Consider the following 26586-nt stretch of genomic DNA (forward strand, 5'->3'; position numbering starts at 1 on the left):
ATTTTAAGTTGAAACTTCGGAACATATGAAATTATGATTGGCACAGTCTGTCAGTACATTTATAAAATACGGAAAATCATTTACAATAATAACTTTATTTAAAGATATATTCTGATAGTCGCGACTTATTAGTTGTCTGGGAGATATCTTAAGACGTATTAAGAGTGCAATTCGAACTCAGTGACAACCCTGCAGATTGTCGTCATTTTACGCTGTAATACAATAGCCATCGGTTCCATTCCGGATGAGGAAAATAAGAAAGTAAATCACCAAACTTGGTAGCAATGTCAAGTTTTAATAACATTGTGTTATGAAAACTTCAAGGAAATCTACAGTCATGGTGATTACGGGAGAATTAAATTCAATATGGCTCCACTACCTCAATTTTGATGGACCAATCCAGAAAACAAAAGTATTGTGTGGTCTCCTCTAGCCTGCCTCTCTAATGGCATTGCACTTACAATGACCTAGACAAAATGGATGACCTTTCTGAGGTAGTGTATAATGGTGCTCCCACACTGACTGTTATATGTACAGTCAACCAATTGGAACCCTAGCCAATCACTGTAGAACTATGTCATAGTGACGTTATAAATCAGATTGTAAGAAATCTCTTACTGCTTGTCATTTTTAACCCCCGACGCAAAAACGACGGGGTGTTATAAGTTTGACGTGTCTGTCTGTCTGTTTGTCTGTATGTGTGTGTGTCTGTCTGTGGCATCGTAGCTCCCGAACGGATGAACCGATTTCGATTTAGTTTTTTTTATTTGAAAGCTGTGTTAGTCGGGAGTGTTCTTAGCCATGTTTCATGAAAATCGGTCCACTAGGTCGCGGTCGGGGGTTTTTCAAAATTTTAATGACATGATTGTAGAGCGGCCTAGGGTTCCAATTGATTGACTGTACTTGTACAATAACATTTGTAACAGCCGTGTGGGAACACCACATTTGAACAGTTTACGAGTACAAACTAAGAGCGATACCAATCATTCTCTCAATGGTGGAAGCTTGCGAATGTATAAAAATGTCATCTATAATTTTTGTAAACAACTATAAGGTACAGCGTGGCAAATCTCGACTGGGGGGCAATTGTAACTAATCCATTTTTTCCATTATTACACTATGATGTTGAGTTCTACATGTATCCACTGAACACGCCTACCATACATAACCGGTGGACACTCTATTTAATAATTCAAACATTGTACAACATGGAAAAAACTGGTCAACCAGTTTCATTTGCCCCCCAGTCGAGATTAGCCCCGCTGTACCTTACTAGTTATGTGACATGCCTTATATGGGTCAAACACAATATTCAGTGGACGATAGACAAGCGGTAAGTGGGTCTATAGCGCTGCAAGTGTTAGTTTAACCCTATTCTTTATCAGATATGGACTGTCACGTCTGTCACGTTGCAGTTTTGATAAGTCCAGGAATGTAATACAGGATGTAACATTAATGCCGGTGATCCATTTAAGAGCATAACCGGTATCGAATAGCGGTTACGAATACCACTTCCTTTTTTTAAAATAAACACCATGAAAATTAAAGGTACTATAGAAGGTAATGTATAAGCCGTAGGATTTATCTTCGGCAATTATGTTACATAGTGTATATCGGGTACGCGATGGGCGTGTTAGTTATAACAGTCAAACTATACATATATACTTTAGTAAAGCTATATTACGTACAGCCAACCAATTGGAACCCTAGGCCACTGTAGAACTATGTCATAGTGACGTTATAAATCAGATTGTAAGAAATCTCTTACTGCTTGTCATTTTGACATGGTTGTAGAGTGGCCTAGGGTTCCAATTGGTTAACTGTATGTACTTGTACCCTTATGTATTATGTATCATATTTAAATAAATATAATTACAATAAATAATGTACGAAATGGGACACGAAGCAGTTTTAAAGTGTGGTTTTTCATAACAGAAAGGGTATTTACGATTCCAGTGATTTTTTTTTTATGGGATAGGAGGCAGACGAGCAGACAGGTCGCCTGATGGTAAGCAATCACTGCCGCCCATGCCCATTTTACCAGAAATTACAGAAACCACGATATGATGATCCTTATTAAATAAATTATGAAAAAAATGGTTCACATATTAATAAATATGCCGACCGGTCTGGCGCAGTCGGTAGTGACCCTGCCTGCTGCGCCGCGGTCCCGGGTTCGAATCCCGGTAGGGGCATTTATTTGTGTGATGAGCACAGATATTTGTTCCTGAGTCATGGATGTTTTCTATGTATATAAGTATTTATATATTATATATATCGTTGTCTGAGTACCCACAACACAAGCCTTCTTGAGCTTACCGAGGGCCTCAGTCAATCTGTGTAAGAATGTCCTATAATATTTATTTATTATTTATTTATTTATTAAATATGGTTTTTATAGAATGTATTGTAATGTATGACGTGTTAAATGTAATGTATTTTATATAATAATCAATCGCACTAAAACCATAAGGACCCTTGTCTACCGGCAATACACATCCACATTCATATACCTACGCGGTACAAACCTCAATTAGTAAACATTCTATTCCTTTCTTACATATACTTAGATACCTAAGCCAAAACGAGTTAATAACTAACTCTTGATAACTGAGTATAATTTACGATTAATAGGAGATCTAAATATGTAGGTACGAGTAATTGAGGTCTGTGGGGCGTTTGATAAGCGTAATAGGAAAAATGTAACACTTATGTACCAAACGTTTGTCAAATATAATATATATTAGGTACCTATACCGTATACATGATATAAAATTAAAATAGTTCGTATTGGGAATAGCATGATAGTAGATAAGGCCATGGTCCATGGCACTCATATATGTAAGTATACAGAATATATAAAAGTCCTCATATTTATTAGAAAATGTGTGACATTTTTTCTTTCATTTTTCCAAAAATATGAGAAAATTATACTTCTATGGCTGTATATAATGAAATAATAAATCGCTTAGCAGATTATGAATGTAGAGTGAGCTGCGAAATTGCATGGAGACGAATGAAGTCATTTATTCTTAAATTCGCCATGCACTTTTGCAGTTCACTGTAGTACATAGAGTGAGGTAGAGCTCTTTTGGTTTAAGACTTAGTTGGAGTACCTCTGATCACCAAGTTTCTCATTCAGCAGACCAATAAAATACCGTATACCTATAATAAAAGTCGCATGTAAATTCTCGCACCGTGTAAATGGGCTCAAAGTTAATGATTAGCCGACAGATCTCTTCAATGACAATGATTCATGCTAAGTTGCTATCAGATTTGCAATGAATGGCGGGACTAAACCCAACTGATAAACCTGTTAGGTATATTATATCTTTTGGAATTTCATTTGATGACGTGTTCTTTTAATTACTGTCAAGAGACTCAAGAGTATTTCCTCGAAGCGTGGTAATTTCCCCGTCTGTTCTATTTAAGCATTTACCACTGCATTTACATGCTTAGAACAGACAACAGACGCGGCAATCATTATATTTAATAGTATAATTAGCCAAGATATTATTTTAGATATTACTTCTATGATTGACTGATGAAATCAAGAAAATCCTCTATTAATTAATTAAAATTCGCTCCATAGGCTGAATAGATGAATTCAATATTAGGTAAAATCTAATATTCTTATAATAACTTTAATATCTTGAGAAAGACAATGGAATATTAACCATTTTTAAAATACAGATAATTAGTACCTATTCAACCGTTCGCTTTTATAACACTCGCATAGCAACACCGACGCTTAATTCTAAAATAATCATGCATATCTCCAACAAGCGTAAGTCCACTGCATACCCGCTTACCAGCCGTTACTAATTTAAATTTTACCCATTTTTTTTATATTTCGAACGGTCGATCAGTCTTTCGTTCACCTAAACGCCACACACATGTCAAGGTTCTTATTAATATTGACGTAAAGCCTAATACGGTTTGCATTATTAATTTTAATGGTTCCATAGGTCGACCCGTTTCCCTAGCAACAGTTCGCACCACGTGGGTACAAGACATTCCGCACGAGAATAAATGAGCGCGAGGCGCTAGAAAGAGTGCGAGTGGGTAGAATCTGACAGTTTGCCAGTTGCATTGGGAATTTACAGTTCCGTATTTAATAATGCAAATCAGACATATTTGCTGTGACTTGAATGCTTTCCAAATGCCACAGGTGTCACATCTAGACACCCCAAGGCTAGAAAGTGGTGTTTAGTTCTAAATGGTTCTTGATTACCTTTACGATCCATTCCCAAGCGTCGTAATAAGACTCCATATCCATGGTGAAAGTCACTTTTTATTTCTAATGTCACTAAGGAGAAAGATCAAAGTACTGTCGGTCGCAGTGACCTAACAGAAGTCTAGGCGCGGACTGGCACCAGCGGGCCGCTAAGCACTAATTTAGAATGCATTTACCTTTGCCAAACATCTTCGAAAGACGATCAGGAAGTCCTCGAAGACGTCGCCCGTTCCGACTGTGAGCTCCTCCAGTTCCAGAGACATTTTGATATTATCTAGTTTACACGAGTAAATAAGATAAATACAATTTTTTATTAAATTCTATGATCACAGATCGTTTGCTTTGGACTATCAGATCTTATAGTCTATAATACTAGTATAGCTAGGAGTGTGGGACGCGAAACGCGTTCGATTCGACCAGCGAACGGTGTCACACTGGCCTGGCGGTCCTCATGTCGGCGTTTCGTCATCCTGCACGATTAGTATTCCAAACGCTTTCCATTTACAACGCTCACTAGAACCACTGTGCGCGCGATCTCTGATAACGTTAGTTTACACGGTAACGGTTCGCCTGGGCGTGGAACCGGCGAGCGCTCGGTAAGCAAATTGGAATGCGTGACGAGTTTGTAGAACTGTGAACCGCATGGCAGCGGTGCGAGCCGACGGGCCAGTACCACGATATCCCACGACTCTAATCAAATGAACAGTTAACAGTGAAACTGGCGCGAGAGACAGTCGTCTTAGTGATACAGTGGTACAGGCATAACAGCTGATAAAGAACGTTCGGTCAAGACAGGTTCACTGGGGGCTCGGCTGCGCGAATTGCGATAGCGAGTTTAGGTAGCAACGTCGGTTGGACATAGTCGATATAAACGAAGGTGAAAGCGATATGTATTATTATATCTTCTAGAACGAAAAGGTTATTAAATTCTGCCGAGCCCCTCAGTATATAGACAGCATATTCCATTTAAGGTTACAATTTTGTTATTTTGGAAAACCAAGAAAACTAAGTTTTGTCTTTTGTTTCCATCCCCCGAGGTATTTTAGAATGATAAAACAGCGGTGATGTTCTTAGGAATAGTTGATTATATCTATATATGAAAACATGAAATATTCATATATTCGGCCGCCTGGATGAACACAGACGGTGACAGATCATTGTGTGAGTGACCTCCTATCCTGCCATAGCTATTTTTGTAAGCAGTTTCATAGAATTATGACATAAGTACATAGTTACATATTTTTTATGTTATATTTTTTCTGACACGTGCACTGAGTTATTCCATACCTTCACCTAAGGTTAGTTTATAAATTACTAGCTATTGTCCGCGGCTTCGCTCGCGTTTTATTCGAAAATTGCGGAATGCTCCATACAAAGTTTCACCCTCTATTTTAGGGAAGTGGGGGGTTAGATAGAGACAAAAGATAGCCTATGTCACTCTCCATCTCTTCAACTATCTCCACTTAAAAAATCACGTCAATTGGTCGCTCCGTTTTGACGTGAAAGACGGACAAACAAACAGACACACACCCTTTCCCATTTATAATATTAGTATGGACTATAGCCACAAGCAAAGAGGATCGAGTATTATAGAGTTACTGACGAAGTGAAATGTGTAATCACAGTGCATAGACTGCCATCTCTTGACACAGGCTTAGAACTTTTGGACCTCAGTTTTGACAATTTAGCCCATATTCTTAGCTTGATATGTGTTAAAATGTCAAATATTAATATTAGCGCCATCTAGCTGAGCGCACCCCAAAGGTGTAATGCCATCTAGGCCACCGTATCTTTTTCTGTATGGTACTGAGGTATGTTTTTTTCTAAGACTTTATCTGTCTATACGGAGTTATATACATATGTCTTTGGCCACAAGTAAGGAACTCAACAAATATGTATTTCAAATAACTGTATTTATTTCCTTTGCAGTATGCTGCAATAAATAATAGTACTTAATGCTATTAGAACTGCAATAACTATTGAAATGACTATTGCGTTAAATATAACAAAATACATCGGTTACAAAAGAACTTCAGGTATTTACATTTAGTGGTTGAGGTAAATGATGTTTCTGAAGAATGCACTTAAGTAATGTCACAAGTGTTTATGCTATTATGTAGACCGCACAATATCATACACTTCAACAATAAGTAATTACTAATTGATTGAATCTAATTATTAATTACTAGCGACCCGCCCTGAGAGTTCATGCTGCAATAAATCAGATATTACTTGATCTACGAGTCTAATAAGAGGTACTCCTAACCATATCTCGGGACTATGGGGGTCCCAGATCTTTAGGAGGCGTACGTGGGGCCGAAGCCAATTAGCAGAGGCCCTTTCGAACACTTTCATCTAAAAGTAAGGGATACACGCGGCGGATACCATCCCCGAGCGCACAATGATACATCCGGAACTGGTCTCCGCCAAGTGCAAAGAGTATTGCAGTGCAGCACTTTTGTTCTGCGATGGGAGCTAAGGTCTATCAAGGTCGGTCACAAGGCTATTGTTTTGTAAATTGGATGGACTGGTTAATGGTTTATGGGAGGAGAGGTACTTCTTTATTATTTTATATTTGAACTGTAAAATTATTCATTGTCCTTTCTTTTGGTACCTTACTTATAACAATGGAGTCTCTTCTACGTACTGAAGTCCATTGTTCAAATTCAATATTTAATCATGCATCTAATTTTAGAAACGATGTCAATTTTTTATCGGGGTGCATCTTTCAAAAAGTAACCTTCGGTTTGTTTTGCAAGGAGCAAAATGAACTTAGATGGACTCTACCTACAAGCCGACTCAAATTGTCTCATTTGGGTTTCCTCCCTCCGTCCGTAATTGACTTTCAATAAAAACAACACGAAAAAAATATAATAGCATCCGACAATTGTGGTCAAAACGTATTGTTGCATTGTTATTTTTTTGTCAAACTTTTTGCCGAATCCATAGTTTCCCTAACCTACTAATCCTACCGTTCCTTTCTGGATTATCTGTATAAAAGGGGCAGTTGATTAAGGGACCATTGCCACGGCACGCGAACTAATACCGATTTCAGTTGTTACATTGCGTCCTATTGAGGTTACCTACGACTCAGCACACCAATCAAATCATCATCATCATTTCAGCCGTTAATCACACTTTGCTGCGCATAGGCCTACCTTCGTTTACGCCACTTATCCCGGTCCCGGGCTAGTCTTATCCAGAGGTGCCTTGCAGATTTTCAAATTCCACCCAACGAGCCACAACGGATGCCAGGCGCTTACATCCGAAAGCGCCCACCATCCTGTCAACATTTTGGTCCATCTACCATTCACTCTACCCGGACACGTATCCCGCCCAGTTCCTTTTTTGTGCTTGGGAATGACGTCCACGCCTCGCACCAAATACCACAATGTAACGAAACTCGCATGCTAGTTCTCGCACCGTGTAAATGGTCCCTAAGTCTAGTCCAGCGAAACGTTTCGTCACAGGAGTTCTGGCATCGTATTCCGTAGCCTTGGTTACATCAGAGAAATGCGGAAGTGCTATTTTTGGTGCTGCCGACTGACAACGCACGAATATAAATCGTTAAGCAACAAGCCAATCGATGACATGGTGTCCACTACTAAACCCAAAAAAAATTCCCTGACTTTTCCCTGACTTTCCATGACCATTAAAGAAAATTTCCCTGACCAAATTTTCATTATTTGACGACATTTTTACAAATTTTGCTCAGGGTCGCAGAAAAACGTTTTTTTTTTGTCTTAAAAAAAACTTGAAAAAAAGCAGTTTTTTTAGGGTTTTGTACCTCAAAAAGGAAAAACGAAACCCTTATAGGATCACTCGTGCGTCTGTCTGTCCGTCTGTCAAAGTCAATTTTTTTCTGGAATATGTTTGTTTTCTAAAGTACGAACTATTAAAATTTGCAAGGCAGTTCATACTTTTGTACCTACGGTTATTTACCTTTATGTTAGCTATTAAACTTTAATTTCTGGTTTTATAAAACTAACATTAACGAAATCTATATTTGGTAGTTATCGCCATTTACTTTTGGCTGTACCAGTGCCGGTCTGTGCACTCTAATAACAGGGACATCAGGGTAGAGCAAGTTTGAGTTTCGGCGTCCTTGGACGTACTACGGTAGAAAAAAATATCGCGAGCGCAGCGAGCGCGAAAATTTTTCCCCTTTTTTATACGTCCCTGGGACTGGTAGTAGTTATTATGTACAAACAAAATGGAGTACCTAGTCTATCAGAGCAGAGACAGGAAAGCAGGCTTGAAATGAAAACAAGATTTCGAGCGTAGTGAGCGCGAAGTATTGAGTAAGTAACTAAAATATACTAACTATTATGTAGAAATAGTAAACGCGAGCGAAGTGAGCGCGAAATTTTTTCTGTGTTGTCAGTGTCGGGATGCCCATTTAGGTGTTTTTCCAATACATGCCTTTAAGTTTGTCTTTATCGTTTTCAAGTGGCCCTGGCAAAAGCACATAATACCTTATGAATGTTGTACCTACACTACATGGTAACATTGTGGTGCAACTTTCCAGTTAATCTGAATCACAATAACTGAATTTATTCCCGACCTCCTCGCCATTTTGGAATATGAGGGTGGGGCACGCAATGTAAATAGAAAAACGTGGATTTTCCGCAATTACGATTTTGGGCCGGATAAATTAAGGTTTAAGGTCAGCTAGAGCATGATGATATAATCCCTCATTAGCAATCACTGGGATGGAGGCTACTATACTTGTCATAAAAAGTCCATCTTTGCTGTCATGGATGTGGCCAACCCAAGAAATCATATTATTATTTCAATACTTTTTAATTTTTTCTTGGTGCCAAATTTTTCCCTGACCTCCAAATAATTTCCCTGACTTTCCCTGACTTTCCATGACCACTATGAGCTTCCCTGACTTCTCCCTGACTTTCCCTGACTTTCCAGAAAGTGGACACCCTGGATGAGATTATTAATCGCGCAATCGATTAGACAGTACGAAAATGGATTTAGAACCTCTTGCCTCGTAGCCGAATGGCATTTCTGCGCCGCGAAACGCCGCAGAAATGTAGTCTGGCTCTGTCGCGCCAATATGCAAGAGCGATAGAGATAGATAGCTACGAGGGAGATATTATCGTGAGCGTTTCTGCATTCCGCTACGCACACTTGTCATTTGAAAACGTTTCGGTAAACCACATAATTGGTACGATGTTTAAGAAGAGAGCCAAGCCGGACGATTTGGAAACTTAGCGTAACTACTTATTATGGCGCTCCCACATTGGCTGTTATAAACGTTATATAACATTATGTGATAAATAGGACAGGGACAGTGCAATGGAGCGATGGCGCGCTGTCCCTGTCACACAATGTTATTTATATGAATAAAATTTATAACAGCCCAATATGGGAGCACAATTATAATAATTATTGTATTACACAATGATATTTACGTTTTCTAATTAAATTAACACTATAGGTATAATCGAATGGACAGTAGCATTTTCGCATTTTACTGTGACAAGGCTGAGCAACCAACTTGTGTATGATAAAAGGAAATAAATATATTACTTATACGTAAAAACTACCTATTCATTTTACTCCATTGCTCATACATTAGCAAATTATCAATGTAAACTACCACTACAGGGCTTAAGAAACACAATACACGTGCTATTTGTCAAGCCACGCCTACGACGGACGTCGTTCTAATGCGAAGTCGATCGAAACGTGACCGCGCACGCGACTGTGTACATATGACCTATCCCTCACATGTAGTAGCACATCGCAAGAAATATGTAGGTTCTTTATGGGACTCATTTCAGTCATAAACCGTTTTGTGTAATATTTAAGGTAGTACACTAGTACACCCACGATATTACACACACAGACGAGACCAATTTGTACATAGAAAGTACCTACTAAATCGCAGATTTTTAAAACTACGATTTTTACAGCTTCAATAATCGGTCGAAATCTCACGTGAATCACGTCCGAAAATAAACTACATTAATCCGTAGACAGACGAACATTTTTTTCGTAGGTGTAGGATTAAACAAGATTACACAAGCAAATACTTTTAATTAGGCAGGATTATAGGATAAAAGAAAACTACACAGCATTTTTAACTAACCTAACTTTTCGAGCGTTTTTTTGAGCTATTTGAGCACCTTTTTAACCCCCGACGCAAAAACGACGGGGTGTTATAAGTTTGACGTGTCTGTCTGTCTGCGTGTGTGTCTGTCTGTGGCATCGTAGCTCCCGAACGGATGAACCGATTTCGGGAGTGTTCTTAGCCATGTTTCATAAAAATCGGTCCACTATGTCGCGGTCGGGTTTTTTTTTTCAAAATTTTAATTTTGTGGGTAGATTAGTTCTCTATGCTTCTGATGGTCAGGGAAGGTCATATGGCCAAATTCCATTTATTAAATTCTCACTGGGGATTGCAAGGTCCAAATTCTAGGATTCTAGGACCAGCCCTCTGGATCCGCCCTCGATGAAAGTTTATGTGGTATGTTTCCATACGTTACGTTACTGCTCTAGTTTCTAAGAATGTGGGAGAATAGAGCATTTTTAAAACTGACACTCATTGTAATGCCACTAATAGCATAGACATTGGCACGGAAAGTATTTCAAAAATACGTAGGCGTAAAAGATAAACTATACTCAACAGCCCCTCTAGCACAACTTGCCTTGTCGCGCGCGAGTCCATACTTACAGTCGCGCTTGTCATATGCCAAATTACATTTATTAAATTCTCATGGACAAATTCGATTCTATGCGCGACGATGAAAATTTATGTGGTATGTTTCCATACGTTACTGCTCTAGTTTCTAAGAATGTGGGAAAATAGAGCATTTTTACTCATTGTAATGCCACTAATAGCATAGACATTGGCACGGAAAGTATTTCAAGAGTAGGTAGGCGTAAAAAGAGAAACTATATTCAACAGGTGATATGTACATACTACGTATTAATGTTACTCTTCCTAAGTCGTGGTATAGTCTGACCACTTCTTGCTAATCATGGCCCGCCGGCGGCCAGTCTTTGTTGTGTACGTCGGCTGTGCCAATTTTCTTAAGGTGCCGTGAACGACGTCATGACGTGTGACGTCACAGTCTCGCCTCAGTAGGTCACGGATGGCTAACAATAACTTGTAGTAAGTCATACCTGGTTGTGTAAGTGCGACGCAGACAAGGAGTTTACCTTTAAAATGAACATACATACATATAATCACGCCTGTGTCCCATAAAGGTGTAGGCAGAGCACATGAACTATTAAGCTTCAGTGCCACTCTTGGCAAAAAGTGGTTGAAAGAAATCCAAATTATGACATTGCAGTAACAGGTTGCCAGCCTCTCGCCTACGCCACAATAGGCTACTTGACCCTTTTTTATTGTCTACCTTATATGATTAAGCACTGTCCAATTAACCGAAATATTTTATCATGACTTAAAACAGCAACAAATATTTTTAAAGTATACTTTTACGTAATCAAGCGAAAACAACACAGTCATGTTAATCTATAGATTATCTGTGCATCAGGTCATTTTATTCGAAAACAACATTTTCTGACTTTTTAAGTATGAAGGCATAAAGTGAAGACATGCAGTAAGTTCGAATTCGATGACATCACTTCAACGCTGACAGCGTTTTCGGTGGCTAAAATAAATAAAAAATTTCACACATTGTTAATCGAAAATACGTAGTCAAAATACACTGTTTATGCCGAAAATCTATAAATATTGTTATTTTATGTAAAATACTACAAAATACAATCATTTACTGTGCCAAATTCGATATGAGTCTAGTAGCCTATTTAACCCATATCCCACAGTCGACTTCTACGACACCCACGGGAAGAAAGGGGGTGGTGAAATTCTTAACCCGTCACCACACGCCACCAAACTTTATACATAGAGCAATTTGATATGTACGACAGTTTTGTTCACTTGTGGTTGCGATAGTGCGCAACTTTAGAACCTATTTTATATAAATTGTCACTACCAGTGAGTTCCTGTAATTGGCTTCCCGTATCTACTGTGTCTTATATACTTATGTCATAGCTGTTGGATCTCCAAATAAATAAATAAATATAATATAATATTTCAGCGTCAGTTCGTAAACATTGTTTGATAATAGGAAGATGTAGCTAAATACTACAAATGGTTAATGCTGTAATGTCTACAAAGACACCGTTTTTGGTTGACCCAAATGTATCTATTCTTTGCTCTTCAGACTTGTAGGTAGGTCATAGCCAGGCTACCGATTCATTCTATCACATGTCTGATTGTAATATAATGTTTTCATTTCTAATAATTATCTTTCGTAATAAAGGTTGCTCATTTTCGACCTATGATATTAAGCAAATATTATTAGTTTACGAACTGTCAAATAAAGGAACCCCGTTAAAACACAATATATAATAATTAAATAATTATTACTTATACTATGTAATAGATTTCAAGAAATGAGGCCCAGTCAACATCTCTTTTATGCAGCGTAGCTTAAATACTAAGAAGTAAGAAGATCCTATTGACACACAGTTCGAGGAAAGATAAAGTTAAGCTAGTCTAGCGAATTTATTTGCACAGCATAAATTGTATGGATGTGCAGTAATCAGACATTCTTCTGTTACTGAATCTAATCCATCATAAAAGAGATAATGATTAACATTATGAAGTCTGTCTACGCAAAGTTTACACATGCCAGTGATTTTATGGAACCGTACTCTTGTCTTGAGACAAGACTTTAGTGAAATTTTAACGTATAGATGAAGAATCGCCTACGGAGAAGGAATAACCATAAGTCGTTCATGGACATGGGACATGCACAGACAACTCCAGAGGGGATGCAGAGGTATTTCGGCTTTGCATTGCTTTACAATAGGAGTACGCGAGCAAGGAAAGCCAAATCAAATAGTTATAAAACTGACCATATTTAAATATATGAGTATCATCCATAATAAGCATGATAGAAATGCATCAGCAGTATCAGTACTCTTAGTACCGTTGAAAATCAAAATTAACGAATTAGCTAGCTTTTAAGTTTAGTCTTAGTTTCTTATATAATTATGTAAAATATCTGGGCAACCGAGCTTCGCTCGGTTCTGTTTCGTATCCTTGACATGTGTCGCCATCTAGTTCAAAAATGAATAGTACCTACATCGAGCGAAAGAATTCTCAGCCTTAACAACACAACTACTCCACACGAGATGGCGCGCATTTCGCCACAAAAACTCAAATAGTGTATTTTCTATTCGTTTTAGCCTTGACCTGTGTCGCCATCTAGTGTTTGCAATAAATAGTACTTACATCGACTGAAAGAATTCTGTCTTAACAGTACAACTACTGCACACGAGATGGCGCGCGATGAAAAACGCATGAAAACTCGAAAATTCGCGTTTTCCGGGACCTAAGGATAAGTTAGACCGATTTTTCACCCCCAAAAACCCCCACATAACAAATTTCTGCGAAATCGTTAGAGCGGTTTCCGAGATCGTCTATATAAATAAATAAATAAATATACAAGAATTGCTCGTTTAAAAGTATAAGATAAGATATGTTCATGTAATTAATTAACGAATTAGATTCAGGTTTCATGAATGCCTTTCATAATATTCGACGTTCTCAAGAAACACTGAAATTTAAATCTCTGCAGGCTGGGTGGAAATTGGCTTTATTTGTGTGGACATCGTTTGTAAGTAATTTATGCATACTGAGCTCATCCGTCCTTCAATCGGTTTTATAAAATCTAGACTCGGGCAGTTATTAGTAGTTTAGTGCATACATTGAAGCTCTAGAACGTAATTTTGCCAATTACTTATTAGACATATATACACCGTGTTTCACTTAACACTAAAAACCTGAAAACTGTTTGTTCAGAATCGAGAGTAGAATCGATTGAGCTATATCTTGATGGGGGTAATATTTTTTGTTTTAATTTGTATTATTAGTTATTGTTTACGTGCCCATTCTACAAATTCGTAATACAACATTGTGCATATCATATTGTTAGAGGTTGTATACCTTTTTCAGTATTTAAGGGTATTAATACTGGCTGGTTACTTGGACGATTATTTTTTCCGCTACGAGATAGACGTTGTGCGTCAGTTTAATTTTAAAGTTTATCATAAGTCATAACAAATTGAACTCGTACCTAATTACAACCTTGTCATTTTGAATGTTAGGTTTAAATTTGCTTACTGCGTCACCTGTCCAATTTGAAGTTTACTGTGACACAGGTTAAAGTGCTTTACAGTGACATAGCTGTCTATTGGTAAACCTTATGTCGTTGCAGTAACATACACAATTAAACAGTTTGAAGGTTTATGATGGTAGCTAGCAATTATTTTATTGAGTGTAGAGTTAAAAGCCGAGTAGAGCTGCACAGAAAATTAAAAATTCAATTTAAAAAAATAATAATCATCAGATTAAAAAATTAACATTGTAGATACGTTTAAAAAAATAAAAATCAGTTGGGGTGTCTGAGGTTTTGAGTGATACCGGAAACACGGTGTATAACTTTTCTTGACCTGCTTAAGGGGTTTTATGATTTATTTTAATTGTTGTTTCGACCCAGATATGAGCACAGAATTGTCAGTCCTAGGTGTCAATGTCACCACTGCAGTTTGATGAGAATTGCTTACTTACTTAAAGATGTCTATATTAATTCCTAAGAAAAATACGAGTATATGTATTTCAAAAAGTGTGATGCAATAGTCCACAATACACGCCCTCGACGACTTCAGATGTGATACCAATTTATAGCCAAGATAAGTATATGCGACTCACTGGTTTTGTTTTTTGGAGATATCAGTTAAAGTACTGTTAGCAGGTCATTTGTATGACCGATCGGGTTGAAAAAGATCATATTCGTATCCATAGGAAATTGATCCTAAAACAAAATGTCCCTAATCATTTCAAAACGGAAAATGTAGTGTTTAGGGAACGTATTATACCTAATCATGCTACGTGATCCTTTCACAAGCAAGCAACTATAACGACTTGAACCCTTGTTTAAGTAGATGTAGTGCATAATCTTTTTCCCTCGTATTTTCTCGGAAACGATCGTATTTGTAGTGCTAGTTCGGTCAACGCCAGTACTTCTCGTACATACAGAGACTGGCTGAAATAGCAGACAGAAAATACGAAGGAAAAACATTTACTACATCTGTACATTATCTCAAACTAGTTTCAAGATCAAGCCGTCAAAAGTACCAGGCGATCATAAAGTATAAAGAGCACGGAACACGCGCCAATGATAATTGGGTGTTACGCAACGATAATTGGTTGGTCACGGGCGATTTGGCAAGGTACTTAGAGGCTGGATAAAACTGACCATTGACTGCAGTGTGCTAATGGGAAGACCGGTCGCTGTTTAGCGACGTATAGGTTGCGTCAGAAACAAGTATATTAAAAAACAATTAGGTACTTTAATTATTTGAATTAATTTCCTGTGAGACACAACTAAAATTAAATTTAAAAGAAGAGAACAGGAACTTGATCATAACTAAAAGTTAATTTTAAAACTTGCTTCTAAATTAATATATTGGCATCTTTTAGTATCGCTGCTACTTTTATTAGGTGCAACTGCTGATAGTTAGGCAGAATAGACATCTTATATTCACTGTACACAGCTACCTAGTTACCAAGTCCATTAAGACCAATAATTTAATCAATACTTATCAGTAAGAATGACATTGTTCTTATTGACAGAACAGTGCAATGATTGGAATGGAATTAATTAACACTGAAACTATAATGGAACGAAGGAATTCCAAGATGACAAGGGTCAGTGTTAGTGGTAATGCTAATAGAGGGTATAGTCAAGACTCTGTCTAGGCAACGGCAAATGATCGGCACCTTGGTTAGCCCGTAGTCCTCGATAATATTAAAACAATCATATTGACGTCATCAAGCGCACCTGTGTGTATAAAGCGAGCCTTATGATAATTAACGCCTTTTTCTGTATAGACATATGCTCTTATGGAATCAACCTGATTGTTAGCAAGTGCATTTGTGATGCGAGGAACCGGCGAGATCCAGTTTGGCATTCGACATTTCGCAGAAGGTACTGGATATTTCTATAGTTTGCTCGTTTTGGGGACAGATCGAGTCTCTGGCGAACGAGTTTAATGTAAGTAGGTAGGTATTTAAATAGAGAATAAAAAGATCTGTGAAAGAGACATATGAAAATAGTTTTAAGCCCCACGAGGTTTCTACAAGATAAATTCTACCTATACATAAATAGGTGCTTGTAATTACAATATGTAAATAGTAATTGTAACTTAAGTCCAGTTATTTAACCAAAATTAGATGAACAAGGCTTTATGTTATATGATAAAGTTTTTTTTTTGCATTTTTAACAATAAGTACGACTGCCAATAAAAATACTGATTGTTGCATAAGCTCAAATAAAAGAAGGAAGAGATTCGATCAATGGCATTCAGCCATTTTGTAGGTTGGCGCGACCAACCTACAGCTAGTAATGCTAGTATGTCCTACTACTCAGCCCTGATAAGCCGAAAAGCGCTATCTCAAACGAAAATCCATAGCTAACTTATACTTAAGTATCTATCACTGACAGTTCCATTTTCAAAATCATTTGGTTTTGAGATAGCGCCACTCGGCTTAGCAGGGCACAGTCTGACCTAATAAAAAAATATTAAGAAAGTAGTCTATTTACATACTTTAGCAAAGCAAGTCACACGTTATACATATGTAGTTTACGACTATATGACACGTTCACGATCGCAAAATGTTCTGAGCTTAAGAGAAAAAAAAAGCGACTATTTGAGAACCTTCATTCTAAAGCTGGTTAAAAACCATATGTAGACGTAGATAGCGCCGAGATTGCAGAAGGTTCACGGGCATAGTTTCTACTGAATGTACCTATAGGTACCTAAATGCTGTGCATGCAGGTTTTGCAATAATGCGATCAGTTCCATGTTCGTTGCTCACTGAGTTACAATGTGTGTATTGGGTTGCCCTAATATACATATTACATAATATGTATTACACATATTCCCCTTTTTTAGAGATTTCCACACACCCTTTCCTCACGCGGGTGTCGAACTGTCGAGTGTCGACAGTGAGACATGGTGAATATTGGTGTGCGCGACGAGCTATAGGCTAGCAATTTATGTGCCCATGTATGTAAACAAATAATAACGAAAATCGTACACTTCTACCACACATAACACTTAGGCTTGGAGTTCGTGGTACGTACGAGTAGTTAACAAATTTGAATCCTAGGCTACTGTAGAACTTTTTCACAGTAAACGTCGAAGCACGACACACATAAAATTATAGAATGTTTCTTTATCCAGTTTAGTATAAACATTTAGACAGTTTTATTTAATGAAAATCTGAACTCTTATACCCTATAATAGGACTCCCAAAACTGACTCCCATTGCATTGCGAAGATTAAGTGTGACAGGGTGACATTCGATTAGACTGTCCTTATTTCTTGAACAAGCTGTGTTCCACACTAGCTCACAGACCAATACAACAAGACGGCCCTTACAGGGCGACTCGCGGTCACCAAGCATACGACAAATCAGGTTTATAAAAGTTTGAACGCGTGCGACACCGATCAGTAGCGCCCAAGTATACGACCCGTTAACAGTGTTCGTGTCCGCTCGGGAAAAAATCTTAAATAATCAAATTTGGTTGCAAACAATGGTCTCTTGCAGCATAAAGTGGTGTGGCAAGTCTTCTAACACTTCTACATATAAAAAAGATGGAATAACATTCCACAGTTAAGTCAAATTAATTATTTTGTTGAATATTGTTTATTATCCGCGGAGTTCATTTATACTGGTCAATATGGTTGTACTGAGCGGCGCCGAGGCGCGTCCATCCCTTTTTGCCTAGTTAACAATGCGATATGCTATCCCTTTCACGTAAACGACTAGGGATGGGGCCATGTTAGTTTATGTCTGTTGCGGGAACTTCGTACTGCCGTTCGTACCATGTGCTACCATTTTATGAAATATAAAAGAAAGCAGATTTGTAATTGTGAATAATTATCTATAATCTGTAGAGTCTGTAGTGTTATTTAGTTGATTGATTAGTTTAGAATATTTAGTTGGTAATTTAACTTAGTAAACGTAAGTAAAAATGCACAGTTTAGTTATTTGTTACTAGAATGATTTTTATTGAGGTGCTATCACAATCATCATCCTCCTTGCGTTATCCCGGCATCGGCATTCGCCACGGCTCATGGGAGCCTGGGGTCCGCTTTGGAAACTAATCCCAAGATTTGGCGTAGGCACTAGTTTTATGAAAGCGACTGCCATCTGACCTTCCAACCCGAAGGGTAACTAGGCCTTATTATAATTTAATTATAATATTATAATTTGTTGCAAAACAAATTCATCACAGTACTGGTACCGGTACCATTGTTTATAATAGACATGTCCCATTCCCATCCCTACTGCTAATCGTAAAGGCGCGCCATTATTTGAAACGACCAATGGCAGCACCGTGCGCGCCCGCCTCACCCCGCAAGGATTGGTGATTTGCGTCTCGAACAATATCGCTTGCAATAGGCTTCTAGTGGGGTGTTCTGTGCTTATGAACAGCCATTAATATACTTATACGTCATCATCATCCTCCTTGCGTTATCCCGGCATCTGCCATGGCTCATGGGAGCCTGGGGTCCGCATTGACAACTAATCCCAAGATTTGGCGTAGGCACTAGTTTTACGAAAGCGACTGCCATCTGTCCTTCCAACCCGAAGGGTAACTAGGCCTTATTGGGATTAGTCCGGTTTCCTCACGATGTTTATCCTTCACCGAAAAGCGACTGGCAAATATCAAATGACATTTCGCACAGAAGTTCAGAAAAACTCATTGGTACGAGTCGGGTTCGAACCCGCGACCTCCGGATCGAAAGTCGCACGCTCTTACCGCTAGGCCACCAGCGTATTACATTTAATTTAGTGTAATTCAGACTCGGCGACAATTCTAGAAAACGCCCGTACACTCGGCTCTTCAATTAAGGCCGTGCTAGACCGACGGGGAAGTGCGGCGTCATACTGTTTATAGTGGAATATTCTGTGGTGTTATTCTCTTATTTACGTCTGCCCCGTCGCGAATAATTACCGCATGACCCTTGGGATGCGAGGGTAAGGTCAAGCCCGAAAGAGTCTCATCTTTTCTACTATAAGACTAACATACAATTCAAATATCGACCATTGGTCTGGCCTAGTCGGTTATGACCCTAGGGCGTGGTCCTGGGTTTGAATGCTGGTAAGGCTTTATTTGTGTGATGAGCATAGATATTTGTACCTGTGTTATGAACGTTTTCTATGTATAACTATAAGTATGTATTTATCTATTTAATGATATACGTAACGTACCTGAGTCATGAACGTTGTCTACGTATAACTATAAGTATGTATTTATCTATTTAATGATGTACTAGCTTTTTCCTGCGGCTTCGCTCGCGTTAGAAAGAGACAAAAAGTAGCCTATCACCACTTAAAAAATCACGTCAATTCGTCGCTCCGTTTTGCCGTGAAAGACGGACAAACAAACAGACACATACACTTTCCCATTTATAATATTAGTATGTAAGTATATGGTCGCCTAGCACCCATAGTAGGTACTAGGGGATGCAAAAACCGGTTAACTTTAAAAACCGGTTAATAACCGAGCCTATACCTTCAAAACCGGTTAACCGGTTTTTAACCGGTTTTGCGGATTTTTAGTAAATTACCGTACTACGCAATAATATTACCATTACCTTCAAGAATTCTGTTGTTTATGATATCGTAACAGGTATTACTTGCAAGATGAAGATCATTTTTATCCAGTTTTTTGGAAATTTTGTAAAATACAGAAGTTGCCATAAAGGACTTGAGTCCCCATAGCGTATGTGGCGCTTAAAACTGTCGTGACTTTACTGTGATAATCACTTTAAGAACTAAATATTTGTCAGTTGTGCGTTTTCTAAGCATGTCGCGGAAGTCTACAGCTCCCAGAGCAGAGGCACTAGTAATACAAGGAATTAACGTAAGAAAACCAAGATCTTCATTTTCCCTTTATTTTAAAAATATAATTTGAAATATACAGTAGAGTCCGGTTATCACGACGCCCAAGGGACCACTGATATTACGTCGTACAAAACGAATTTCATTTCGGTTTAAAGATATGGGGTTACCCTCATCTGGCAGAATAATTTTAGTCCGAAACACACTTCGCATAACATGTTTCGCAGAAACACTTTCAGTAGAATGGTAATTTTGCAGAAAACTTAGTTGGCATGATTACTACTACGCATAAGACACATTTGGCAGAATATTGTTTTACAGAACATTACTTTGGTCGACTTTGATTTAGCATAATTGTATGTACCTACCATAATAATCTTATGGCATAATATAACATTAGCAGAATTATTACGCGCTATCAAAAAAGAAAAACTGCCCCAGAGTCACCGTTAGGTACGACGACGAGCGAAGCGAGGAGGAGTGTTAATAGGTATCTTGCATCCCCAACACATCCAACTCACTATCAAATAGCAAATTGCAACTTTATGCCGCATAAATATTATGCACAAATATTATCTGCAAAAGTATTTTTCGACTAGAAGACTATTATGCTCATCAAGATTATGACAACAAACGATTCGGTATTACAAAAATCTGCGAAATGATTTATGCCAATACATATTCTGCGTAAGGTGTTTCTGCCAAACGTGACTTCTGCCAAGAACTATTATATGAATCAAATATATGCGTAAAAAGTTTCTGCCAGATCTACCAAAGATATGTCATGTTTTAGTATGCGTACTTGACTTGCTCATCACCGGCAAATTACTGTCGTAATTCGTAATAATAAATAGTCGCATTCGTTGAACCTCGATTTACGTAATTAATATGACAATAGATTTTTTTATTAAGTAAAACTACGTTATACGCAATCGAAAAATAAAAAGTGGGTTCTATTTAGCTTATAAGATTAGACCCGAGGCGAACCAATTGTTAAAATTATTAAATCCAATGGTCCAAAAAGTCACATGGCTACAATCTCATCCTGCTACCTGTAGGCAAGACAAGGGGCCATGCTTGGGGCGGAAATAGCTTTGTTTCCTCAAGTAAAAATGTTGTCACTCATCGTTGTAATCGGTTACCGGACTTGACGGATTTTGTGTAAAATTACTTCGTAAAAAGCGATTGGTCGTTAAAACCGGAGTCGTAATAAACGGATGTACTTTCATAATATCACATATGAAAACCAAACCAATACCTGTGCTTTCGTTATTCGGTTATTGTAAGCGGTTGGACGTTAGGTATATGCGAAGTCGTAATACTAACCGGACTCTACTGTATAAAATGTATATTTGAGTGGACTCGGGACTATTGTTTAATCTTCACGTTTAGTTAGATTATAAAATCATGATTATACTATGACTTCTTTAAGGAATTCAGTGCAGGTGCGTAATGTTGTGAATGAAAAGTAATAAATAAATCTTTATTGTTACAAAACATTGAAGAATTACGTACTTTTTACCCTTTTTTATGCCTAATTTGGTCATTTTGGGAAATAAATATAGTTTCGGTTATTAACCGGTTACAGACTATGAAAACCGGTTTTTAACCGAGGCCAAAAAGTCTCGGTTAACCGGGTTTTCGGTTAACCGGTTAACCGGTTTGCATACCCTAGTAGGTACAAGCTTTGCTTAGTTTGGGGTTGGGTTGATCTGTGTAGGTTGCCTCCCAATATTTATTTATTATACAGCTTACTTAAGAGGACTCGGCGACAATTCTAGAAAACGCCCGTACACTCGGCTCTTCAATTAAGGCCGTGCTAGACCGACGGGGAAGTGCGGCGTCATACTGTTTATAGTGGAATATTCTGTGGTGTTATTCTCTTATTTACGTCTGCCCCGTCGCGAATAATTACCGCATGACCCTTGGGATGCGAGGGTAAGGTCAAGCCCGAAAGAGTCTCATCTTTTCTACTATAAGACTAACATACAATTCAAATATCGACCATTGGTCTGGCCTAGTCGGATATGACCCTAGGGCGTGGTCCTGGGTTTGAATGCTGGTAAGGCTTTATTTGTGTGATGAGCATAGATATTTGTACCTGTGTTATGAACGTTTTCTATAAGTATGTATTTATCTATTTAATGATATACGTAACGTACCTGAGTCATGAACGTTGTCTACGTATAACTATAAGTATGTATTTATCTATTTAATGATGTACTAGCTTTTTCCTGCGGCTTCGCTCGCGTTAGAAAGAGACAAAAAGTAGCCTATCACCACTTAAAAAATCACGTCAATTCGTCGCTCCGTTTTGCCGTGAAAGACGGACAAACAAACAGACACATACACTTTCCCATTTATAATATTAGTATGTAAGTATATGGTCGCCTAGCACCCATAGTAGGTACAAGCTTTGCTTAGTTTGGGGTTGGGTTGATCTGTGTAGGTTGCCTCCCAATATTTATTTATTATACAGCTTACTTAAGAGGCCCACTGACAGACACCCCTTCACCTTTCTACTATGGCGTTGGTATTTGCCCGCCACTTCAGTTAAAATGCGTTCAAGTACTTCCGCTATTACCTTTATTTGGTCTGGCCTGCGCCATCTATGGTGTTCCGTGGGTTTCACCCGGTAACTATATGGCCCAGTTTACAATAAGAGTTTAGAATGTTTTACGGTAAGTTTCACCCACTTTTTTAGAATACATATTACGAAATCTCAATTTATGCATAGGTATGATTCGTTAGATGTTGGTACATCCAAGATTTAGATGATTCGCTGTTCTGAAATTTAAAATATAGTTAAAATCACCTAACAAGCCTTCTTGTTACTTAGTTACATTGTAGGCATTGCTAACTTAGTCGTATTGTTATTACTATATTTAATAAACATGTTTTCATGATTGTACAGTAATTTTGTAAGTCCACAGAAATCTTTGTTTATTTTAGTGTCATAACACTCATAACAATAACATTTGTTTTGTTATGGCAACAAATTCAACAACGAATCGACTTATGTGTCGCTTAACTTCAAAACTAGGTAAATCCATTCTGCTATAAGGTTGATTATCTTTCAGATCATATTATATTTTTTATGTATTCAACCTTAAAGCAGAATGGATTTACCCAGGTTTGAAGTTAAGCGACACTTATATAATACTAGCTTTTGCCCGCGGCTTCGCTCGCGTTAAATTCGAAAATTGTGGAATGCTCCATACAAACTTCCTCCCCAATTTTAGGGACGTGGGAGGTTAGAAAGAGACAAATCTAGCCTATGTCACTCTCCATCCCTTCAACTATCTCCACTTTAAGAATCACATCAATTCGTCTCTCCGTTTTTCTGTCAAAGACGGACAAACAAACAGACACACACACTTTCCCATTTATAATATTACGAATACATATGCGAGTATGATGTACGTGAACATCAAAACTACTACATTAGATTTTTATAAGAATTTAAGACAGATGCATTTCAGTCAATATCTGTGTAAGAATCTCCTATAATATTTATTAATTAATTTATTATCCGTCGAGAATGCTATATTTTATAATAAACGTGGAAGAAAGTAATAAATTAATAATGTGCGAAAACCTTACGTTGTTTACAACAATACATTAATTAGTTGAATAATTACTTGAGAATATAATTAAGAATAAGTTAGTCATGTTTGTAAACATTAAGTATTATCGGAATAATGATTCCTCTAATCTAGTACATTCATTATATTTCACATCGCAGAATGTTCGAGTGTTTCGACATTATGATAATGAGTAATTATTTTAATGAGATATCGTAAATAATTATTAAGAATTACTAGGTCGACAGGGGAAGGAGCATTCCACTATACGTAACGAGGCGTCGACCTTAATAAAATACCTATGACAGTTAATTTTCATATATACCTAGCTGTCGGGAAAAAACTTGGAATGAGAATTTATTCTGCCGCTGTGTGTGTGTTCCATAGTACTTAAGTTCTAAAAGCTTTATTAGATAATAACATAAAACCCAAGGAAAGTATTCTATGTTACATTTTTGCGAGTTTGTGGTTTGAAATAACACGGCATGTGAGTCCACTTCCAATAAAGAGTAATAAAGGTCATACAGAGGTAACTTAGTAGGAACTACACTCCATCAACTATTACCAATAAGCCAATAACCTATCAATCAAATGCTATCTGTCTTGTAGTACCCAATGTTGAACCTTCCTCCCAAATACCAAGACTGAGTGCCTTAATTCGGGTCGTGACAGTAAGTAAGTACCTACACTCGGTCACGTAAATTCAAGGTGAAGGGCACACACTGTACTAAAATAAAATTTAAACGGAGAAAAGGTTTAACTTTACTGCAATAGTTTTAAGGTACATCCTCTTGGAGTTTGTTAACTGTATGTGTATATAATATGTAGTGTAGTGTAGTGTAGATTAGACATGTGGGGTTTCTAAAGGTGTTCAAGTTCAATCCAGTGCTAAGCCGAACGATGCATAGGAAAGTAGACATGCACGTGTGTGGGTAATTCCCACACACGTGCCTTTTAGACATATACTCGATTGTGCTATGCTATAATTTATTTCACGCAACAACCTTGTGAGAATATGACATCCACACAACACGGGTTTTGGTAGAAGCATCAGAAGCGCTGGCACAGCCGCCGGCACTTCTGCGGCGACTACTCAGCAGATCTTGGTGCAGCATGTGATATATATAATATGAGCAGTTTTCTCATAAATAAGTTATAAAAGCAACTTAGCAACTAAGCAACAATCTTTCATCTTTATTTTCGGCAGTTTTATCGCAACACATGATTCGCTCACTGCCTTGACCGCCAAGACGGCCTAGATATTGACCCTGCGCGATACCGGACTTGAGCCGAAGTACTCACAACCCAACACCCAGTTTTATATGACCCTAAACTACACAGAAATTACCCGTACGCAGAGCTCTGACTTATACTGGTTTTTGTAAAAGCTGAATAAGAAGCGCTGTCAATAACATGGCAGTTATCGTACTTGTAAACTGCATGGATTTACTGTAAACATGTATGGGTTCAGCGGTCGGATAGTTTCATATTATGTTATTAAAATGTCGTGGCAACATTATAAATTATAAATAAATATAAATATAAATATTATAGGACATAGTTATCTTGTGTTGTGGGCGACAACGATATATATAATATACAAATACTTATATACATAGAAAACATCCATGACTCAGGAACAAATATCTGTGCTCATCACACAAATTGCCCTTACCGGGATTCGAACCCGGGATAGTTTCGTCAAACTATAACTAAATAAATTATAATAATAGTTATCGCGAAGAGTTATAATTTGCCTATAGTTTGGATATAGAGGAGTTGCTTGAAAATATTCTAAGAATTAGCCATTAATTTTATTGATTGTGTCTCACTTGGGTAGTAAGCATAAGCAAGTCATCCAACATAGTTTAGGCTTATTAAATGCTCGATAGAAAAGGAGCTGAAAAGGTGCTGTAAGCATAGCGTCAAAAGCAAATCGTTTAATATTTACCAAAGGGTACTCTCAGTTAATGCACATGCACAAGTTCTACAGAATTTAACTCTAGTTGATTTACTTGTGTGTTCCCGACTCTAAACACACAGCATGTTGAGCTGTGGCAACAATCACTGGCGATGAATGAAAATGGCACTATTTGGCTACGGTATTCTATTCTGGAAGGTACTTCGTACTTCTCCAGGATCTGCTCAAATCAGTAGATCTGGCATTTCTGGCATGACATGTGCTGAACTGTGCCCTGCTTTTATTAAAGACAGGTGACTTTCACAGTTCCAAGTATAAGGAGTGTTAGTTAGCTAAGTAAAATAAGTGTAACGAGACTTGGACGTAGTTTAAGGAGATACAAGGATCCAAACTATATCTTTATGTTCACTACTCGCAGTTTGCGACTGTTGTTATAACGTATTTTACATTCTTTCTGATGCAGTTGAATGATGCAAAACATATACAACTTGCATAAGCTTTATATTATGTATGTTAGAGATCAAAGGTCTTCTTTCATATTTATAATATGATTCTCAGTGTAGCTTATATTCGGTGTTCTAGATTTCGTGCACGTTCATGTAAGACATAATATATTTAAAAAAGTTTTGTCTAAATGATAACCTTTCGCATTTGTACTTTGTGTTGTTTATTTTACTGTTTTATATTTACTAGTTTTCAACATATAATTTTCCATCATTCATTCAATGTTTTATGACAAAAACTGTGTCAATACCATAAACATAAAGTCACTTCTAAAGAGAAGTTACCCCTTTGCATAGAGCCATTTGTCTGCAGCGGCCTGCACTTTCATATTTGCGTAATCATATTCGATGAATTTCAACTGGGTGTT

The 26586-nt window shown here is 37.7% G+C and overlaps 1 protein-coding gene across 2 annotated transcripts in view; it reads right to left on the minus strand.

The window, feature by feature from the left end:
* The window catches only part of LOC125240751 (calcium-binding mitochondrial carrier protein SCaMC-2), a 77684-nt gene that overhangs the window by 12383 nt on the left and 38715 nt on the right, over positions 1-26586 (minus strand). The window contains exon 1 of one of the 2 annotated variants that reach the window (XM_048148807.1): positions 4414-4670. The exons of the other annotated variant lie outside the window; for it this stretch is intronic. Within the exon in view, the coding sequence (XP_048004764.1) occupies positions 4414-4500 (87 nt within the window). The 5' untranslated portion in view covers positions 4501-4670. Of the gene's footprint in view, positions 1-4413; positions 4671-26586 lie in introns of those variants that run through there. 2 annotated transcript variants of the gene reach the window in all.

Source organism: Leguminivora glycinivorella, chromosome Z (genome assembly GCF_023078275.1).
Source record: "Leguminivora glycinivorella isolate SPB_JAAS2020 chromosome Z, LegGlyc_1.1, whole genome shotgun sequence".
Lineage (NCBI taxonomy): Eukaryota > Metazoa > Arthropoda > Insecta > Lepidoptera > Tortricidae > Leguminivora > Leguminivora glycinivorella.